The following is a 19,686-nucleotide window of genomic DNA, read 5'->3' on the forward strand; positions in this document are numbered from 1 at the left end:
TCGGATTTAAAAATGATCGCACGGAGAAAAAATGGGACCAAACGGGATTTTTACAGGAATTATTTTTATAAAAAGCGGTACCATAAATACGCCGAGGCAGTACGGTAAAGTCATAATTATGTCGAGACATTACGGTGCGGCATAGTCTAGCTACGGTTTCCATTAGTTGGCCAGATACTGTTCAATTGGCCAGTTTTGCTGTAAAAATTGAATGGTAAGTGTAAGAGTTGACCACCAAAAGCAAAGCCTTGTTTTTAGAAAAGTTCCAAAAGCTGTGTAGATATTCCTAGTAGAAGAGGTAGCGCTACCTTCTGGCTTGGGATACACTCCAGCCTGCTACACTTGCCTATAACTCGCCGGTTAGTGCTCAGTTTTCAGTGTCGTCCGTTGGGTCTACTACCGCAAGGCTATACATATCTATCATACGGAGTGGTGTAAGCTCTTCATCACCATCTCCATAATCTCTTCTCTCTCTCTCTCTCTCTCTCTCTCTCTCTCTCTCTCTCTCTCTCTCAAGAAGAAGAAGAAGAAGAAGGATACTCTCTCTCTACTTGCTTATTATCTCCTCTCATGTTTCACGGTGTACGCGCTCTGCGAAAGATTTCATGGCGGATACCTCTACGTAGCTCTCATCACCTCTCTCTTGCGACAAAGCAAGAAGCCTTTTGACAGCCCCTAATTGATTCTAAAGCACGGTGAGAATCTCTAAACTCCATAGCCATCATCTCTCTCTCTCTCTATGTCTTTTTTTTTAGCAGTCACCCTCTCGGTGATTGTTTTTTCGCATACGAGTGCATGTATGGATTAACCAAGTACATACAAAGTTGTCCCATGATTGCTTCATCATGTTTAACACGCTAATTTATGCACATGATTCGTTTATGGTCACGTGTGTGCATAAAAAACGCTTTTTGTTTCACGTCATAGAGGCGGTAGGAACACTGCTTTGGTCATGAATCACAAACCATTATGAATCAGCCTGAACCCTTTATACCAGAGATAAAACATATCATTTAGAACATTTTCTCTCTTTGGTGTCATGTGAAAAGCATGCACGAGCTAAGAGATATGGTTAAAAAACAGCTTGCTACCCACTGCACAACCAAATTATGGACTCCAGGTTCCTTGGAGAACCACTATATAGATTCACCGGATGGGCAAACCCACTTAACCAATTGAAAATCTTGATGAAAATTGATAATAAATGAATTTAGGTCTCTATTATCACTTCGGGAATGCGAGTTATTAATCGTTCTATAACCGGTTTTACCTACACGTATAGGGGTGCTACCTGGGGGGTTACCATATGACGTCGTGAGTTAACCGAGGTATTTTTATATGTTTTATGTTTTGTTTTTGTGAGTTGATTTCAACCATTATATTGCCATAAACTAATGTGAGAGTATATGGTTAAATGTCCCAAATCGCATAGGTAGATATGATTAAAGCGGCTTTCTTTTGGGGTTAACGTTTGTTGTGTGAGTACCATATGGGTGGAGTGATGTGATAGAGTGATAGTATATATTATGGATCTGAACTTGATGCATTGTTTTGAGGTCAAATACTTTCATTTGCATGTTTTGCATGCTCCCAAAAATGTCAAAAATTTTGTTTTTTGCATATGTGTGAAGTTATAGTTTATGGTTGACCTGAAGGTCGGAGCTGTTTTGCATCATGTTTATGGTGTTTTAATGTTATCATATGATGTATGGGAACTCATGTATTGATGTGGATGCCTCATATGCATGGTTATGACTGCTTTCCACCTTTCTAGGTCAAAACTAGCTCTATGTGCTAGAGAGGTGAAGTGCAGATGTAATGCATCAACTTTGCATGGTTGGATGTTATCAAAATTGGATTTTTATATCATAATTAGTTTTTGGTCAAACTCCTTTTATGCATGAAAGAATCACGTCTTAAGAGTCACATGTGTGTGGACTCCGATTGATTGCAGGGGATGTGTCAAACTCCAAGTGTGGGAGTTGGTTCAGTGTGATTATAATTTATGGTTAAGGGATGAGATTCCCTCATGGATTATGATTCATGGTTAAGGGTTGAGATTCCCTCATGGATTATGGTTTTTTTTTTGTATTTGGTTATGCTGCCGAAATTTTTGTAGCCATGTTATGTTCTAAAGTGGTTATGCAGGATTAGTCGTGCCTCACCAAGTAGAGTGGAGGGCTCACCCGTGTGATGTGATTGGATTATGGTTTATGGCTTTGGATTGGATCATGAATTGATCGAGATGGTTTATGGTATACGTGGAAGGGTAGAGACCCTGTACAATCTAACTGCTTGGAAAAGATTGTTTGTGGATATGGAAAGTGCTATTGTGATTGGACTCATGTGTTATGTTTCTCATGGCAGCGTCGCTACAAGAGTAGGATCACCTACATCACTTAGCCACATCACTTATCCCTAGACTAAAAGATCATTGACCTAAGGCTTTGCTGGATCGGGGGTGTTACCTAGGTCTTCTTCTTTTTGTTATGCTCATATACACGGTTAGTGCATCGGGGGTTGAATGACCTATACGGCTAACACATAGGAGATTTTTCCTTGGCTTTGCCTAAAACAATCCGAATTAGGATTTCAAAAACTTTAGACCCAAACCATGGGCAACTCAGAGGAACTTCAATCAGCAAAACTTTAATCAAAACCAGAGATAACCTCAAAACCAAGGGAATTTTATACCAGGCAATCCACCTTTTGTTTGGAATACCATCTGTCAACAATAAAAACAATGGGAATGTTAACCGTCAACCTCGTCCAGGAGGAGGAGGAAATCAAAGACCTCAAGAAAGACCTCAACTTAATAGAGCTCAAGGGGCTAGAGGTGAAGAAAATCACGCAAACGCGTATGTTCATGTTGCAATTGAACACCAAGGAGTGAATGAACAATTCTCAGTAATTCAAACTCCATCAGAGTATCAAGGTAACCATTTTACCTTATTGATTGATTCAGGGAGTACATATTCTTTCATATCTCCTAAGTGCATCAGAAACCTCATTTTACTTGAACACCCTAATACAGACCTTACAATAGAATTAGCTACAGGTAGGAAGGTTAGATCTTCTACTTCAGTAGGCAACTTGAATTTTGTTTTGGATGGTCATAATACTTCTGCAAACTTCAGAATCTTACCCATAGGAATCTACGATAGAATTATAGGAATGGATTGGCTTAAAGCCAATGATGCTCACATACATTGTAAAGACACTTCATTGACTTTTGAAAATGACCAGAGATCTAGGGTCACAGTTACTGGGAAACAGGGAAAGCTTAAGCTCAGACTAGTGAACTTTACCAAACTTATGAAGAGTCATAGGAAGAATGAAAGAATTTATGCAGTGAAGCCTAACCCTAAAGAGAGGAAGATAGATTCACCTGAATAATAGAATTTGATGATGTATTTCTCAAAGAACTTTTATAGTTACCACCCAAGCGTGATATTGATTATGCAATAGAGCTTACTCTAGGAGCTCAACCAGGTTCTTGTAGACCTTACAAAATATCAGAACTTGAATCTGCGAAACTCAAGGAGAAATAAACTCAACTTCTTGAACAAGGCTTTATTTGACACAATGTTTCTCCATGGAGTATTCTTGTTCTCTTTAATTGAAAGAAGGATGGTACTCTACTTTTTTGTATTGATTATCGTGGATTGAACCAGGTAACAGTCAAGAATAAGTATGCAATACCAAGGATTGATGAATTGCTTGACCAATTACATGGAGATTCTATCTCCACAAAGATTGATCTTAAGTTAGGGTTTTACCAAATCCGAATCAAGGAGGAGGACATACCAAAGACAAGATTTAATACTCATTTTGGACATTATGAATTTACAGTTATTCCTTTTGGACTTATTAATGCTCCTACAACTTTTAATCGTCTTATGACCGACATATTTTGAGAACATCTTAATGATTTTGTTCTTGTCTTCTTTGATGATATCTAGGTTTACTCAAGAAACAGAGAAGAATACGAGAAACATGTACAGCGAGTACTTGAACTTCTCCTTCAAAATCAACTTTATGCCAAACGTAGCAAATGCACCTTCTTCACTGACAAGGTGGAATATTTGGGATATATTCTACCCAAAGATGGTGTTTCTACTGAGCAAAGTAAGATTGAAGCTGTTATAGCTTGGCCTACACCAAAATCAGTACGAGAAGTACGTTGCTTTTTTGGTTTAACATGATGGTATCGTACATTTATTCAAGGCTATGCTAAGATTGCATCTCCATTTACTAATACGCTTAAGAAGGCTAAAGTGTTTACTTGGAATGAACGTGCTCAAGCTATTTTTGAGAAACTCAAAGAAGCTTTGGTGAATGCTCCAATACTACAGCTTCTAGACTTTTCAAAGAAATTCACTGTGCTCACTTATGCAAGTGGACAAGCAATTGGTGGCGTTCTGTCTCAAGAAGGAAAACCAGTAGCTTATGAATCTCGTAAGTTACATATACATGAGTTGAATTATCATACGGATGACTTGGAATTATTGGCCGTTGTGCATGCTCTTAAAGTATGTGACATTATCTTCTTGAAAGGAGATTTGAACTACATACCAACCATAAAAGCCTAAAGTGGATCTACACCCAACCTGATCTTAATATGTGGCAACGAAGATGGATGGAGTTGTTATGCGAATATGATTTTGGAATCGAATATAAACCTGGGAAGGAAAATCTTGTGGCTGATGCCTTAAGCAGGAAGAGTATTGTAGTGGCTGTCACAACCTCTACTACTACTTTAATTGACCTTATTTGAGAAGGTATGACTAATGACCTGTATTACATAAAAATCCAGTACTTGATGAACCTAAATAATTGTACAGAGAAGCAGGAAAGAAAAATCAAAGGATTTCACGTTGAAGGTGATGACCTTTACTTCGGTAATCGTTTTTGTATTCCAAATCAAGGTGGAATCAAACTTCAAATATTACAGGAAGCTCATCATAGTAGGACATGCAGAATACATTAAGACTTACTATACTATAAGAAAGAGTTTCTTTTGGCAAGGACTAAAGTGTGATGTGTTGAACTATGTTACAAGATGTTTAACATGTCAACGTATTAAAGCTGAAAGAATTTGTTACCGCGGTAAGCTTCAACCTATTGATGCTCCACAAATGAAATGGGAATGCATATCCATGGATTTTAGTACAAGAATTCCTACATCTTTGGGATATGACTCTATTTTTGTGGTTGTTAATATGCTTAAAAAGATAACCCATTTATTTCCAGTCAGACAACATATACGGCTAAGGATATAGCTCAAGTCTTCATGAAAAGGTGTTTTTCACTACAAGAGGTACTTTACATTAGCGACGCTCACAGTGCGACGCTCAAAAGTAAAAATCCACGGTGTCGCTATGGGCGTCGCTATTTTCTTTGTTGCATAGTGACACTTATAGCGACACCCATAGTGATGCCGACAAGGGTAAAAAATAAAATGAGGGTGCCAAAAACTTAGATCTCAGATCTGAGTTTTGGCACTCTAGTGGAACAGGTTAACTTGCGCTCTCCTCTCTCTCTCTCTCTCTCTCTCTCTCTCTCTCTCTCCCCCCCCCCACACACACACACATACACACACACACACACGGGGAGAGGAAGGAGAGCCAGGTATTCTCCTTTCCTCTCCTCTCTGTCATGTTCCCTTCCCCTCTTTTTCTCTCTCTCTCCCTCACACATACACACACACACATTGTGTCTTTGAAAGAGAGAGAGAGAGAGAGAGAGAGATAAAGTAAAGAGAGAGAATGAGATATATATATATATATATATAAAGCAAAGAGAGAGAGAGAGAGAGAGAGAGAGAGAGAGAGAGAGAGAACCAAAGAGAGGGAGAGGGGGAGAAGACGAAAAGAGAGAGGAAAGGGGAGAAAACAAAGAGAGAGAGATAAATAAAAAAAGTAGAGAAAATATGAAATGAAATGTTATATTAAGATTAGGGTTAGGATAGATTTAAAATTACAATTAAGATTATGTTAGATTAAGATTTAAGATTAAATTAGATTACATTTAACTCATATTTAAAATTTATGATAAATTTAAAATTAAGTTAAACTTAAGATTAGGTTAAGATTTAAATTAGATTTAAGGATAGGTTAGATTACATTAAGGTCTATGTTAGATTTAGGTTTATGTTGAGTTTAAGATTAGGTTAGATTTAAAATTAGGATAAGATTTAAGTTTAGCTAGGTTAGATTTAAGTTAAATTCCATTTAGATTTAGGATTTAAATTAGATTAGATCTAAGTTTATGTTGAGTTTAAGATTAAATTAGATTTAGATTTATGTTAGATTTAAGATTAAGACAAGATTTAAGATTAGCTACGTTAGATTTAAGATTAGATTAAATTTAAATTTAAGCTAGATTACATTTAGGTTTAGGTTAGATTTAAGATTAGATTAGATTTAGATTTATGTTGAGTTTAAGTTTAGATTAGATCTAGATTTATGTTAGATTTAAGATTAGATTTAGGTTAGATTTTTAGGGCGTGTGAATGAAGGCTTTGTCCAAAGAGAAAACACTAGGTACACAACAATATGTATATTCCTTTCAGAATCTGACACCTATTAACTCACCCACTAACCACGTTCAATTAGCTCAGAATCACCATATGTTTAATTAGGTTAGATTTTGGATTTAGTTTTTATATTAAAGTCTACCTTCGAGATTACAAAAAAAAATTAGAGTTAGGTAAACAGTGATCCATCTCTTCCTCTCTACGGATGCGACCTTAAGTTGGAAAGCTTTCAACGGCATTGGAGGCCAACATGTAATGTGCTAAGTAATCCCTCAAACAAGGATCTGCTGTGAAGAGATATTAAGATACTATGAATTGCTACAGCTAGAGAAGAGTCAAAGGGGTTTGGTAGTTAAGTCTATTTGTACTTTTAAATTCTAACATAAGGGATTCTTTGTATGTTTTGAACAGTGGTCGATGACAGGACGTGACCCCACATTATACGAGCGCGAGTATGTAGGCAGAAAGGGCTTAAACACCCTGATGGACATTCTGAGTTCTTGCGGCGGCATGGTTAGTATTTCACTTTACACTTTTATATTTGTTGTATTTTAAAAATAAGCTAGGAAAATAGATTGTTTTTAATTATATGTTTATACTTATACAAAGTATTATTGTTTTTTCTGTAGAATCCGATAGATACGCCGCTTGGACGCAATGAAATGTCTGATTAGACAACGTCAGTCTATCCGTAGCTAGATAGCATTAGTTTTCTTTTGTCATAGCATGTATAATGAGATGACGTGTATACGTCTTTTTGTAACTATTGGAAAACCGTGTATTTTCTCAATAATGACAATTGTGTTGTAGCTATTACATTTGCAAAGCTTACCAATCAAGTGATTTTTTCTATGATGTGTATAATTGCCATTGATTTACTTTTGTCAATTTACTTTTGTCCAATGACTTTTGTCATTTTTGTATCTTTATTCTGCAAACAATACTATGCATGATGGAGTTAATGGTTATATTGTCTTGTGGGTGTGATTTTTTTATTTTATTTTTTTTTGGGGGGGGAGGGGGGGGGGGGAGGGATTTAATATAATTCTTTTGTCTTTACTCCATATCTTGACCTCTTGTTTGACACACAAAATAGCCAAATTTAGGTATCACGAAAAATTCTACAAAGCAACAAGCACAACATAAATCAACAAGACTTTGAGGTATGTTATCTCTTCTTAAATATCCATGCATGTGTAGTAGGGTGGACCACACACTTGACTGCAGGGTAGTGCACGGCTTCCTTTCTATATAAATTCTGGGGACACAGAGTGCCAACTCCCCACCATACTTCTATATGGCACTTTCATAGTTCATGAGCTATATAGTCTGCGATATATGTGATTTGTTTATTTCAAAATGAAAAGTTTAGCTAGTCTCATGCTTCTTTTATAGCTTGTTAAAATGGACTTCTTTTATTAGTAACCAAATTAGGAAAGTAATTCAAGACTAAAGGTATCTTTCCATGGAAAATCGTAATACTCACAAAATTTTATAAGATTCTTCCTAAGATGTCAATGGGGAGTTGGCCTTGGTAAAGGCGAGGGGATGTGAGTGTGTGGATGCACCCCCTAAAACTAGCTAATGCTAAGCATAAGATTGAAAAAAACAAGTGATAAAATCACGAGGCCTGCCCTTGAGAGCAGGAGTGGAATGTGAACGAGTACAATCATATTACAACTCAACTTTATGAAAAAAGTACATCCTGGATATGGGCAATGCACAAAGTTGCTATGACTAGCTAGTCTACCGCAAGTGACTAGTTACATGAAGATTGGCTATGGATGTTGCAACATAGTGTCTAGGATGCAACCTTATAGCGATTTACATGTTTTACATATCTTGCAACAGTCATAGAAGAGTCATGAATTTCTTCCTTTTGCAACTTGAGGAGGATCGATAATCTCTTGAAGTAACTATCCCGCCATGAAATTCAATGCAAGTATGGACAAGTTGATGAAGGTAAGTTTTTTGTTCTTCTCTACACCATAGCCAAGGAAGGAGAACTTTAATACTTGGGGTCCTCTGTTCTTGTCAGAGGATGACGGCAGATCATCTTGTGGACGATATTTTGATCTCACCATTGTGTGAACTTGTGTGTGAGCCTTTTGAAGAGAGAGGATTGTCAATTTCAATAGTTTCAAAGGATGATAATGTTTCACAACTTGCTATGGCAAAGTTGAAGATGCATACGTGTCATCATCATTAGAAAAATTGGAATGGCATTGATTGCAAGCTCCTTGGAGAAATAAGGTCACTCTCTACCACAAGTGCTCAAGTAGACAAAGTAGTTTCATCATCTCAAAATATGTTGTGTAAGAAGTGCGCAGTGTTCGTGTCTCAGCTTAATATCGTGTCATTTTCAACTTTAAAAATGCTGGTTGAGGGCAACGGGGAAAGGAGAAATTCCGCCCCAAATTAGAGAAAAATAGTGTAAAACCCCAAAAAATAACCTATTTTTTTGAAATTTCCTCTTGACAAAATCAAGAAAAAGAATTTTGTATGTTTGAAAAAATGATTTTTCCCGAACACTGGAAGTGCGTAAATGTAGAGATTTAATGGACGAGAAATGAAGCCTTTTTAGGACCAGGCGAACTAAGCTCCAAGTTCTATGTTGAAAGGTGATACCTTCATGGATGAGAAGTACCAGCAAGGTATTAACTTACAAAACGAAAGTTGTGCTCCTATCTAAGAACTAAAGAGTGGAAGTGGTATAATGGCATTATCAGTGCCTCGAGTAAGTCTACCACCGACTAACGCCAACTGACTGCGTCGGCCACATTGGGCAGCCGCTCGGGAGTTTGCCTCAGCAAGCAACTGTCCACATCCATTTTCTAAGTCATGTCGGCCCTAGTCTGCTAGCTTGTCCACCCTACACAACGTGCCTGCAGCCTTGTGTGTTTTTTTATGATGCCAAACCGCATGATAATGCACGCAAGCAAAGCAAGAAGGAGAGCCTTTTCTCAATCTCATGCAAGGATGGAGAGGATTAACGTACATAGCTTGACGTCTAGTTGCTCTCTAAGTTGAGCACAGCAAGGCAAGGCCCCAAGATGTCATGAGCCGACCGGAGGGAAAATTTGCAGTAGGGCGAGAGTGGGAAGACAGGCGTTTGTCAAGAGGGAGGGAGATGAGGCGTGAAGTGATGTAGCTTCAGATAAAACCTTCGTTTTGTGAGAGAGAGCATACAAAAGAGACGTCTGGAATCTATGCCCAATCTCGCAGGACAACATAGTATATGAGACAATGGTGCATGATCGTGAGCGTGGTCAAGTGCAACATGTAGAAGTTTACATTGAAGATTAAGGTTGCCATAGGGAAGCAAAGATTGAACATTACTGAACCTCTAGAAGAAATCTTCTCCATCTACGTAGAAGCACTGTGGGATGGCTAGGATGAGACAGAGACACTCAAGTCTCACCGTTAAGCTTACCCAATAAGAGATAAGGGTGTCCGACCATACCATCTTGTAGGGCTAGCTATGAGATCAGTGGCAACCTAGAAGAAAATTATGTGTTGCTCGTGTTATAATCATCTTGTCACAGAGCAACACTAAAGTTCTCACCATTAGCCAACGAGGTTGTCAACAACCGTGTTGTACAGTAATTCACCATCCACCAAACTATGCCACACAGGCTTCACCCCATGATTAATTATATCACTATTGTTGGTCCTATTTGCGCTAGCATTATGGTTGCCTTCACCAAAATCTTCGGGTCCCTTCTCGCCAACTCTCCAAAATAGATGAATGCAACCCACCTCACATGCCCCACATTTGTCATGCCACTCTAGCCAAAAGTTCTTAGGACAACTTCACCTCTTTCAACTCCAGCATCGAGAGAGGATCTGCCCAAAGCTAGATATGTTCATGGCTGCCTCCACACATGGCCCATCCCTCTACTATGCTCGTACAAGTATTTCATCATTCCCTTGCACTCTCCCACTCTCTCCTTGATCAACTGTGACGGATCAACTTCCCAGAATCTTAAATTGCCAAACTCATCGTCATCGGTCCCCCCTCTTGCTGATAGGCAAAGCTCAGCTTTTCCATGAAGACTAATTCCTCTTAGTACTCCTTTCTCAACTTAAAGAAGGTGACCAGGAAACAGCAATTACATCGGTGATGAGAACCATTATGTGAAAGACGAGGATGGATCAGCTCTTCGGGAGATAGACAACTTGTCTCTATGCAGGTCCAGCTCTTCTCTTTTGTATTTGTCAAGCGTACCTCATCAAATTTTGTGAGGCCATGCAGTATGACTCTTCTCAACTGAGCACAGCAAGGGGTTTCTTTGACTCAATAGGCGAAGGGTCATCCATCTCTCTCCCACTCTCTCTATCTTGTATTGCGTTGTAAGATATGTCCCCTCGCCTATTCCGCCCCCCTTGCATGCACATAGAACTTACAAGTTCCTAGGGTTCACGCGCACACACACACACACACACACAGATTTATGAACACGAACAAATGATGATCGTGAGATATAATAATGAATAGGCCAAAAATACTACATTGCCAATCCCAGCTGCTTTAAACAGGGGTTTTTTTGTAAGATGTGGTAAATAAATTTTTATCATGCTCACTATATTTTGAAAGACGCTCTCTAATCAAGTTTTGAAATAACATAAAATAAGCCACTTATCAAATGAATTGTTTGTTACAACGCATTCAGCAACCTTACCGCACGCAAAAAAAGGCCGTGATTTGGGTCCGCCAACTCTCTCACTCTCTTCTTCTTCTGCTCCTCTCTCTCTCTCGCTCTCTCTCTCTCTCTCTCTCTCTCTCTCTCTCAGAGACCCTCCTCTGCTGACAAATCTCGTCGCCCAACTGAAGAATTTCAATCTCTCATCAGGTTCTCTCTTGTTTTCGACTGCCACAGAGAGAGAGAGAGAGAGAGAGAGAGAGAGAGAGCGCACAAGTGTTATTTCAAGCTGAAAATTGAAGAGAAATACTAGCTCTTGTGTGTGTGTGTGTGGGGGGGGGGGGGGGGGGGGGGGGGGGAGGAGAGAGAGAGAGAGAGAGAGAGAGGTTCTTAAATACTGAAAAGTTATCTGCTGCATAGTGTATCAGAACTCATTGTTGATGATTGTAGCAGAGATGAAGGTGGGGAGGATAAGACTGCTCATAATGGTGAGTTGCATCATGTGGCCGACCTGTCAAGCACGAGCACGAACAATCGAAGTTGCGGCAGCAGCACACCAGCAATTACAAGACCAAGGTGATGTCGCATTTGATGTCAATACAGGGGCCATGCAAGACTGCAAATGCCAACATTGCCCTTGCTTATATGGAGAGAGCGACATGCATTGCCGCATATGCTTCATATGTGACGATTACGCCGCTTCAGAGGGCGCGGATGAGGTAAAGGCAGCGAGGCGCGATCGAGCGGACATGGTCTATGGTGGTGAAAAAGGGGGGACACAAGATGTTACAAGCGATGCGACTGTGTATGCGTCTGCCCCGCTCGTCTCCATGCCACCGGCTCACGATATGAAGTATACCCAAAATTATGTTGGCAGCTCATGTTGCTCCACTAATCCATGTTGCTACTTCCAGTTTTAGAGATCTTTACTCCCTGTTAGATTGACATAGCTGCCTTGTTTGTATATATGGCATACTATAGCCATCCATCACTTCCTTACAGACAATATATATTAGCTTTTGAGATAACAATCCAGCTTTGTCATTTGTTTTACATTGCAGTTGAATAAGGGCAAATGTAGGAGCCCTCTCTCTCTCTCTCTCTCTCTCTCTCTCTCTCTCTCTCTCTCTCTAAGTTTTGGACAAATTCTCACAATAATTCCCACATTGTGACTTACCTCAACATCATGAGCTTCTGCGAGGGAGGCACCGCATACCTAGCTAGGTACGATTGGGGGCAGGGGACAGCCGGCCCGGTGGGGGGCCGGTGGTCCCCTGCCCCCAATCGTACCTAGCTAGGTATGCGGTGCCTCTCGAGCATAAGCTCATGATGTTATGCATTGTATGAAAAACACTGAAAAAGACTCCGTTTACCTACATGAGAAATTTTCTAAATCCTCTTCTCTCTCTCTCTCTCTCTCTCTCTCTCTCTCTCTCTCTCTCTCTCTCTCCCCCAAACACACACACGCACACGTTTAACCTCGTCCTTTATCAAATTGATTGCTCACACAACTCTTGATATAGTTGAAAATTGTTTGCAACTCTTGATATGCTCATGTTAAGAAGGAGGCAAGTAGTAGCAAGAAAGCTATGAAGGAATTAATATTTTGATGAGCTAATTGAGAGTATGACTTGCAAAGTGGACCTATCCTTGATGTCTTTTTAAAATATGTAATAACGAAGCTATTTCATACTATTTGTGAATTGACAAATAAAAACATCCATCTTTGTTGTCTTATTTTAATATGTGATTGTTTACCAATCAATAAATCTTTTGGATCATCGTCGTCATTGTAATCTCCTATTAAACTAGTGCAAGTCCATAAATTATATCAAAAAATAGTCGTAAATGTGTGCTCAACTAATCAATCTTGAAACAAATTGCCATTTTTAAATTGGCAATGGACATTAAAGTAGCATATATAAATGTAAATATGGTTTTCTTTAAATGTACAATTTTGAATTCTTTTAATATCTTGGTTGGCATTGCAAATATTGATTTGTAAATTCTCAAAAAGCTTGTAACACTAGAAGTTTTGGACAAATTCTCACAATAATTCCCACATTGTGACTTACCTCAACATCATGAGCTTCTGCTCGGGAGGCACCACATACCTAGCTAGGTCGATTGGGGGCAGGGGACCACCACCCCCCCACCGGGCCGACGGTCCCCTGCCCCCAATTGTACCTAGCTAGGTATGTGGTGCCTCCCTCACAGAAGCTCATGATGTTATGCATTGTATGAAAAACACTAGAAAAGACTCCATTTTCCTACATGAGAAAATTTCTAAATCTTCTTGTGTAAGGCAGTGGTTATTTAGCTTATTATTCACAAGACCCCATTGTGTGTGAGCATGTTTTGTGATTGTTGAACTTTTAATGATTTTAAGAAGATTTAAAAATTTTTAATGTTTTCAAACGTATTCCATTTGAGCAAATTACTCTTCCAACAAGAACCGTGCCCTCTATAATCTAGAATCACTCTTTTGAATATCAATGGGTTAAACTCGTGTGGAAGTTCTATCTTGGAATTCATTATTGAAAGGACGTAACCAATAATGTTGTAGGTGCTCTTAGCCGGATCGTTGAATCATGGTATAGGTAGTTTTCTGCAAGTGTTAGATATGTAGTTGTATGAGGGGAAATTCCTCTATAATACTACACATACATCTAGTGTAGTATCTTTAGAGAAGTTTGCATATACATGAAGTATTATGGGTGGTTGCATTGAATCACAATGTACTTCAAGACATCTAGGATGTGGCCCATTTCAACTCTAACTTTTCAGAAAGCATGATAACCAAGTGGCCGAGGCCTTTGGAATCCTTAGCAATTTGGGGTCATTGAAATCAATGTAGTGCAATCCAAAACGGGGCATAAAGCCACTAGCCCATTCCCAACTATCCATAAGAGTCCAATAAAAGTAGCCCTCCACCATCACCTTGTCCACCCTAGCCACAATAAAAATTCAATGAGTCCCAACCAAAGAACACCCATGACATAAGCTTCATCTCATCATGACAAGTATGTGGCTAAACTCAATGTTGATTTAAATAGAATAAATAATTAGATCTCTAAAATTTCAAAAAATGAGAAAACCTTTCAAGACATCTCAAATGCAATAGTGAAGGGTAAGAGACAAGGAAATGAAAAGCCCCATTATAATGGAAAGTCAAACAAGTTTTACTCTATATAAAGAGTGGCCTTGCATGCATGCAATGTGCATTTCGAAGCCTATATTATCATCAATCATGACTAAGTGGCTATTATAATAGTTAAGTAATCTAAAATCATAGCTAATATTAGCTCCAAATTAAGAGGTTGGCTTAGAGGCAAATCATTTAATGGTATCCAATTGGATCGCTAGCACATCTCCAAAGAGGGAACTGTGAAAAAAGAGATGATTCTATTGGAGATAGTTTTGGATTGACATTTGATTGATATTGCCTAATTTAGACAGTTATGAACCTATCGACGGGCAAAGACTCAAGTTTCAAGAACAAGTTACTTCATCAACACATATTCAAATTCTTTCTCTTTTAAGTCATGGACAATTTTGTTCTTAATACATTGCTTAAATTGTGTTAAGTCAAGCACAATCTTGTTCTTAATACATTATTGATACATTCCTAATACATTATTGATAATGTCAATAAATTATTGAAGACTTGAAGTTGAGGAAAGAATAATGGATGCCATAACTAGTTCTTGTTTGAGTAGAGTGGTTAAGATGGAGCTCACATATTTGCGGGATGTTGAAATTCCTATCCTAGTACTTGGAATTCCCATGTTCCACTAGCAATCTCAATCATTGCTAATGTGATGTTAACTGAGAGGACAGAGGGAATAGGCTCGTCTTTAACCGCACAACCATGCCCTTATATAACCTTTAATAAGGCCCCTTTCCAAAGCATATGGGCTCTTTGCCCCTTGTTAGGCCTTTGCCTAGATGCTTGTCGTCAAATTAACACGTTGCACAAAGATGGTTTTTAGCGGCTTTAATTGTGTTCTCTTTTCATTACAATCGCATATTTTAGGTTTTGAAGGCTCGTCGTATTCAAAACATCTATTTGTGCTTAAAATATGCATAGGGTTATTGATAGACAATTTATGGCTTTGTTCCAAGTTGTAAGCATTTGAGATGAAACTTCTGAGGAAATCTTACACATTTCTTGAACTATTTGCTGCATGCTTTTCTGGAAACAAACTAATAACAACACAAGAAGTTTTAGACAAATTCTCACAATAATTCCCACATTGTGACTTACCCCAACATCATGAGCTTTTGTGAAGGAGGCACCGTATACCTAGCTAGGTACGATTGGGGGCAGGGGACCGCCGGCCCGGTGGGGGGGCCGGGGGTCCCCTGCCCCCAATCGTACCTAGCTAGGTATGCGGTGCCTCTCGAGCGAAAGCTCATGATGTTATGCATTGTATGAAAAACACTGAAAAAGACTCCGTTTTCCTACATGAGAAATCTTCTTGTGCAATAGATAAGGCATTTTTTCAGGTTCGAGCTGATTCCAAAACAACATTAGCTAAAATACTCGGCTCGATTAAAAGATACTACTCTGCTATGCAAGAGGAACATTCTTAACACACACTATGATTTTGCTTGAGGCTAGTATCTAACCAATGGAACAACCTCCCCCAATGGAGAGACCAACACAATCCTGGGAATCTGAGGCACGAGTAAGGCAGCTCTGAGGAAGTCCAAAACCTTTGTTGCTGACAACCTTCTTCCACCACTTTGCCTACCAAACAACAAGCCTCTAATGTAACCACTGTGCTATGAAAGGAACTGAATGTATCTGTTGACAATGTGATCCCCGTTGATAATCCACCAGGATCAATGATGAAGAACTCTCACCTGATGAGCCAAAACTGAAAGCAAAATCTAGAGATGGTGAGCCAACGGGATTCCCCGCCAGATAGTGGCTTACTAGAGTCTGCACCTAAAGGCTCATGTGTCCCTAACACTGGTCTACCTCCAATGAAGAGCACACTCAAGAGAGCACCCTGTAAACAGCAAATACTCGATACTTGTCGGAAATGAAGGCGTCTAGAGAAAAGCTTAGTGTGATATCTCTCTGTCAAAAAAAATATCAACTCCCAACCATATCCCCAGTCACTTGCTGAGTTACGTGAAGCAAGGGAGGCTTGAACTTACATTTGATAGCACTAGGAATCGCTAGGGACTTGCATGTACGGATGGAGCAAAGTGTAATGCTATATCACCGCTTGCATACTAATGTGATGCAAAGTGAGCACCAAACTTAAGTCTTACCCTCATCTCAGTATCCTACGCATGACGAGTCATGATAAGACAAATACTTTTGACAAAAAACCCACCAAAAAAAGTGGGCATCAATCCTGACCTGATGGAGTCTGCTACCACTGAAAGATGATCTTTCAGATATTTAATCCTGCGTGTGTCATTCAATGGTCCATCCAACATGCTGCTAGCATCAGGATCGAGTGTTCCTGCAACAATAAACATCAAGAGAGTATCCATCAAAAGAAACTTGTGATAGAGATACGAGAGTGCAGCATGCCTCAAAACTTGTGATAGAGATACAAGAGGTGCTTCCAGAGCTCATTGCTTCAAACATGGAGGTCAATACACTATAAACAAAGATGCTACCATTTTCTGTGATGTAAATCTTTGTGTTGCCATATCGTTTCTTGAGGCCTGCTAGAACTTTCCTCAAACCCCAGGGACAGCTACGAAATAGCGGTAGTTCCAACAGGCCCTAAAGGAAAAATCATTGAAGGCTCTAGAAACATACAGTAATCAGTCCTTGCAAAGACAAAAGTAAGCATCGACTTACACTAAGTTCACCCAAGAAGTTTTCATTCGCATCCTTCCCTGATACAAGTAGCTGTGAGTTTTTTCAAAGATGTTGGAAGATAATGTAGACAGCACGTTAAAGTTTAACATTGAAAAACAAAATGCAAGGGGTTCAAGTAAAGATGACATACAATGTAATTCTGCCTGAGATTCTTTCAAAAACACATTGAAATCTGAGGGAACATTGACTTCCACTGAAGAGGCTTCACTAAGCTTTGCATTAGTTGCCCAGAAAGTAAAGTAGTAGTTCAAACCAATAAAATCCAAGCTTTCCTTAAGATCTGCACTTTCTTCTTTGGAAAATGTAGGCAACCGCTCACCGAGTATGTCTTTCATAGTCTGGGGATAGTCGCCAAAATGGACTGGATCTAGTATCCTGTAAGTAGATTGTAAGTCAAATCCAAGAAGCCTATAAATGAGCTTCTCAAAGTGCAGAACTTCCTCTCACCAGCCCATCTCAAACTCTTCACATCTCAAAGCAGCATCCACATCTTCTTGTTTTGTAGACATTGGCTCATAACAAGAAATGTCAGCACTCATGCCAATCCAACCTTGTTGCTCCTTCTGTAAAGTCACAAGGACAGTTTTCAATCCTTTGACCTTTCCAAAAATAAAAAATGGAAAGGCTAAGACTCACGTGGGCCTTCTAAAACAAGAGAAGCTTTCAATGTTGGGCTTCACCAAATAACCACCCCTTTAAGCCAGTCATTTTGTGCTTTCTATTTGTCTCTTTGCCCAATTTCACATGATGCCATTAAATAATGGACGAATATTGGGACCCTTTGGGAGTTGGAATAAGACTTCTACGCCTAGCATGAACCTAACAAGTGGCCCAAATTGAACACAATTCAAGAGATGTAATAGAAGGAGACTAGCAACACCAGGTAACCAGTGCAGTTCTGTCCTTAAACTCAGAAAGAGCCAAAATTGAAACCCCACAAAATTTCCAAACTCACGACATATTAACACTATGGTAAGGAAGTGCATAGTAAATACTCTGAGTCTTGAAGAGATAAAAGTGACACCAGATACTAAAACAAACAAGTTCAATGAAACAAAAGCTACACACAATGTTAACGGTCCATTCCGGCTGCTAAATTAACAAAGGAGATTATACCCATGCTTTTGCTCAAGTCATCCTTGACTCATTCCTGTACTCTGTGCTTGCATGCGAGTGCATGCGTGTATGTAGCTCACACTGAAGGGACCTGCATATGACAAGAATGAGATTGGAACATGCCTGATACGTTGTCCGATAGAGCCTCACAACCGCAGCATGGCACAGAAGCTGGTGGTGCGCTGTTGTGTAGGGATTAATGCCTGCATCATCAGACTTTCCAGGTGCCATTAACCCAAACCCATATGCCAAAACTGAGATCATATGTATCTCATTTAAGGTTATCCAATACTTCACTCTGTCTCCAAAGCATTTGAAACAAGTATTTGCAAAAGTCACAAAATGTCCTCTGCACAGAAAAAACTTTGTCACTATAAGTTTCCTCGTTCACCTTTCAAGTTTAAAATGAGTACCGAGTGTTTTACAGTAGTATTCAAACATTGTCACCATCTGATGTGATGCTCCACTAGGAGAGCCAAAATCTAGGCAAGGATGAGAGAAAAGTTGACTACCTTTGTGGGAGGTTAAGGATAGAAGCAACCGAGCACATCAGCAACTACAGCTCAAAATGCTACAAATACACCAAACAGGCTAGCTAAAAATTGTCATTATATTTTTTTGTAGCCTCCTTCAATGTTTTGAGATTGCGTGTGTGCACCTACCTTTCATACTTCCATAGAAATAACCATCCACTTCAGATCATTTCAAGACAATTTAATCGCTTTTGCTGAGAGTATAAAATGCAAGAGTAGAAGTTCGAAAGCCACAAGTGAAAAACCAGACATATACAACACGTGGTACATGAGAACTGTCATTTGAAAGAAACAACATGAGACCACAAGAACTAGAGGACATAGAAAACAGTAAGGTTTGAGCCTCAGCTAATCTGAATCGCCTTAAAGAGATCATTGCAGATTTCCTAAGCAGACAGGACATTCTTGGTAACTACAACACTCACATGATGTGTTTGGTACCCCATCCCTTCACAACAGGATCGTCTTGGAGAAACTGTGGTAAATCCCAATGATAGAGAGTAACAAATGCGGTCAAACCTGAATGGCACCATGACTATTATTCAACAGAGGTGCCTTCAACTCTAGTAGGCATCTTTGGCAGCAAAAAAGAAGAGTGTTTTACCAGCCTCCACAACACAATTGATGACGTTATTGTAGAATGCAACGCCTTCGGCATTCACTTCCTTTAAGGATTCTGCCATCAAAATTAAAGGATTCATATTAAAGATGCAACCTACTTATAGCAAAACAGAGAAAAACAAGGAGCTGTCCTATTGGAGTTCTCTATTCAACCTCCTGCCTCACCATCCAGGCTGTGGGTGCAATTTGGGTATGTGTTGACACCATAATGTGCAATGATTGCATAAGCTTCATGGCAGATAGTGTGTAAGAGGAAGTGCAAGAAAATCTCTCTCTTACGACAATGATGGGGGTGATAGCACCCACACATACTAAAGCATGGAGGGTGGGGAATGTGACGGGTTTTAGGGTTAGGGTTCCCGGGTCAAGGTTATAGACGTTGAT

At 39.4% G+C, this 19,686-nt stretch overlaps 2 protein-coding genes across 3 annotated transcripts; one reads left to right on the forward strand and one right to left on the reverse strand.

Moving 5' to 3' along the window:
• Window positions 1–11,333: 11,333 nt before the first annotated feature.
• Window positions 11,334–12,304, forward strand: LOC147423885 (uncharacterized). The gene is made up of 2 exons (XM_086502219.1): window positions 11,334–11,391; window positions 11,635–12,304. The coding sequence occupies exon 2, from the start codon at window positions 11,637–11,639 to the stop codon at window positions 12,099–12,101; it is 465 nt and encodes a 154-aa protein (XP_086358345.1). The 5' UTR covers window positions 11,334–11,391; window positions 11,635–11,636; the 3' UTR covers window positions 12,102–12,304.
• Window positions 12,305–13,777: 1,473 nt separating this feature from the next.
• Window positions 13,778–19,357, reverse strand: LOC147423886 (beta-glucosidase 6-like). 2 transcript variants are annotated; one of them, XM_086501359.1, is made up of 9 exons: window positions 19,286–19,357; window positions 19,107–19,200; window positions 18,272–18,497; window positions 17,480–17,595; window positions 17,163–17,407; window positions 17,012–17,049; window positions 16,825–16,933; window positions 16,559–16,664; window positions 13,778–14,131 (listed from the first exon to the last, which is right to left on the reverse strand). In XM_086501359.1, exons 3-9 carry the CDS (start codon window positions 18,410–18,412, stop codon window positions 13,957–13,959), a joined length of 930 nt encoding a protein of 309 aa, XP_086357485.1. In that variant the 5' UTR covers window positions 18,413–18,497; window positions 19,107–19,200; window positions 19,286–19,357; the 3' UTR covers window positions 13,778–13,956. The 2 variants fall into 2 exon arrangements, with proteins under 2 accessions (XP_086357485.1, XP_086357484.1); XM_086501358.1 differs by lacking the exons at window positions 13,778–14,131; window positions 19,286–19,357 and adding an exon at window positions 16,231–16,482 and having other exon boundaries at window positions 19,107–19,194.
• Window positions 19,358–19,686: the final 329 nt, after the last annotated feature.

This window comes from Adiantum capillus-veneris, chromosome 26 (genome assembly GCF_014529385.1).
Source record: "Adiantum capillus-veneris isolate H3 chromosome 26, ASM1452938v2, whole genome shotgun sequence".
NCBI classification, from domain to species: Eukaryota; Viridiplantae; Streptophyta; class Polypodiopsida; order Polypodiales; family Pteridaceae; genus Adiantum; species Adiantum capillus-veneris.

Excerpts from the sequence above, each read along its gene's own strand:
- LOC147423886 (XM_086501359.1), bottom strand. The coding sequence starts at position 18,412 with ATGATCTCAGTTTTGGCATATGGGTTTGGGTTAATGGCACCTGGAAAG. Across the intron at positions 16,934-17,011 it reads ACTTCTTGGGTGAACTTAGT|GGCCTGTTGGAACTACCGCT; the intron begins GTAAGTCGATGC and ends TTTTTCCTTTAG. Across the intron at positions 16,665-16,824 it reads GATTTACATCACAGAAAATG|GAACACTCGATCCTGATGCT; the intron begins GTAGCATCTTTG and ends TTATTGTTGCAG.
- LOC147423885 (XM_086502219.1), top strand. The coding sequence starts at position 11,637 with ATGAAGGTGGGGAGGATAAGACTGCTCATAATGGTGAGTTGCATCATG.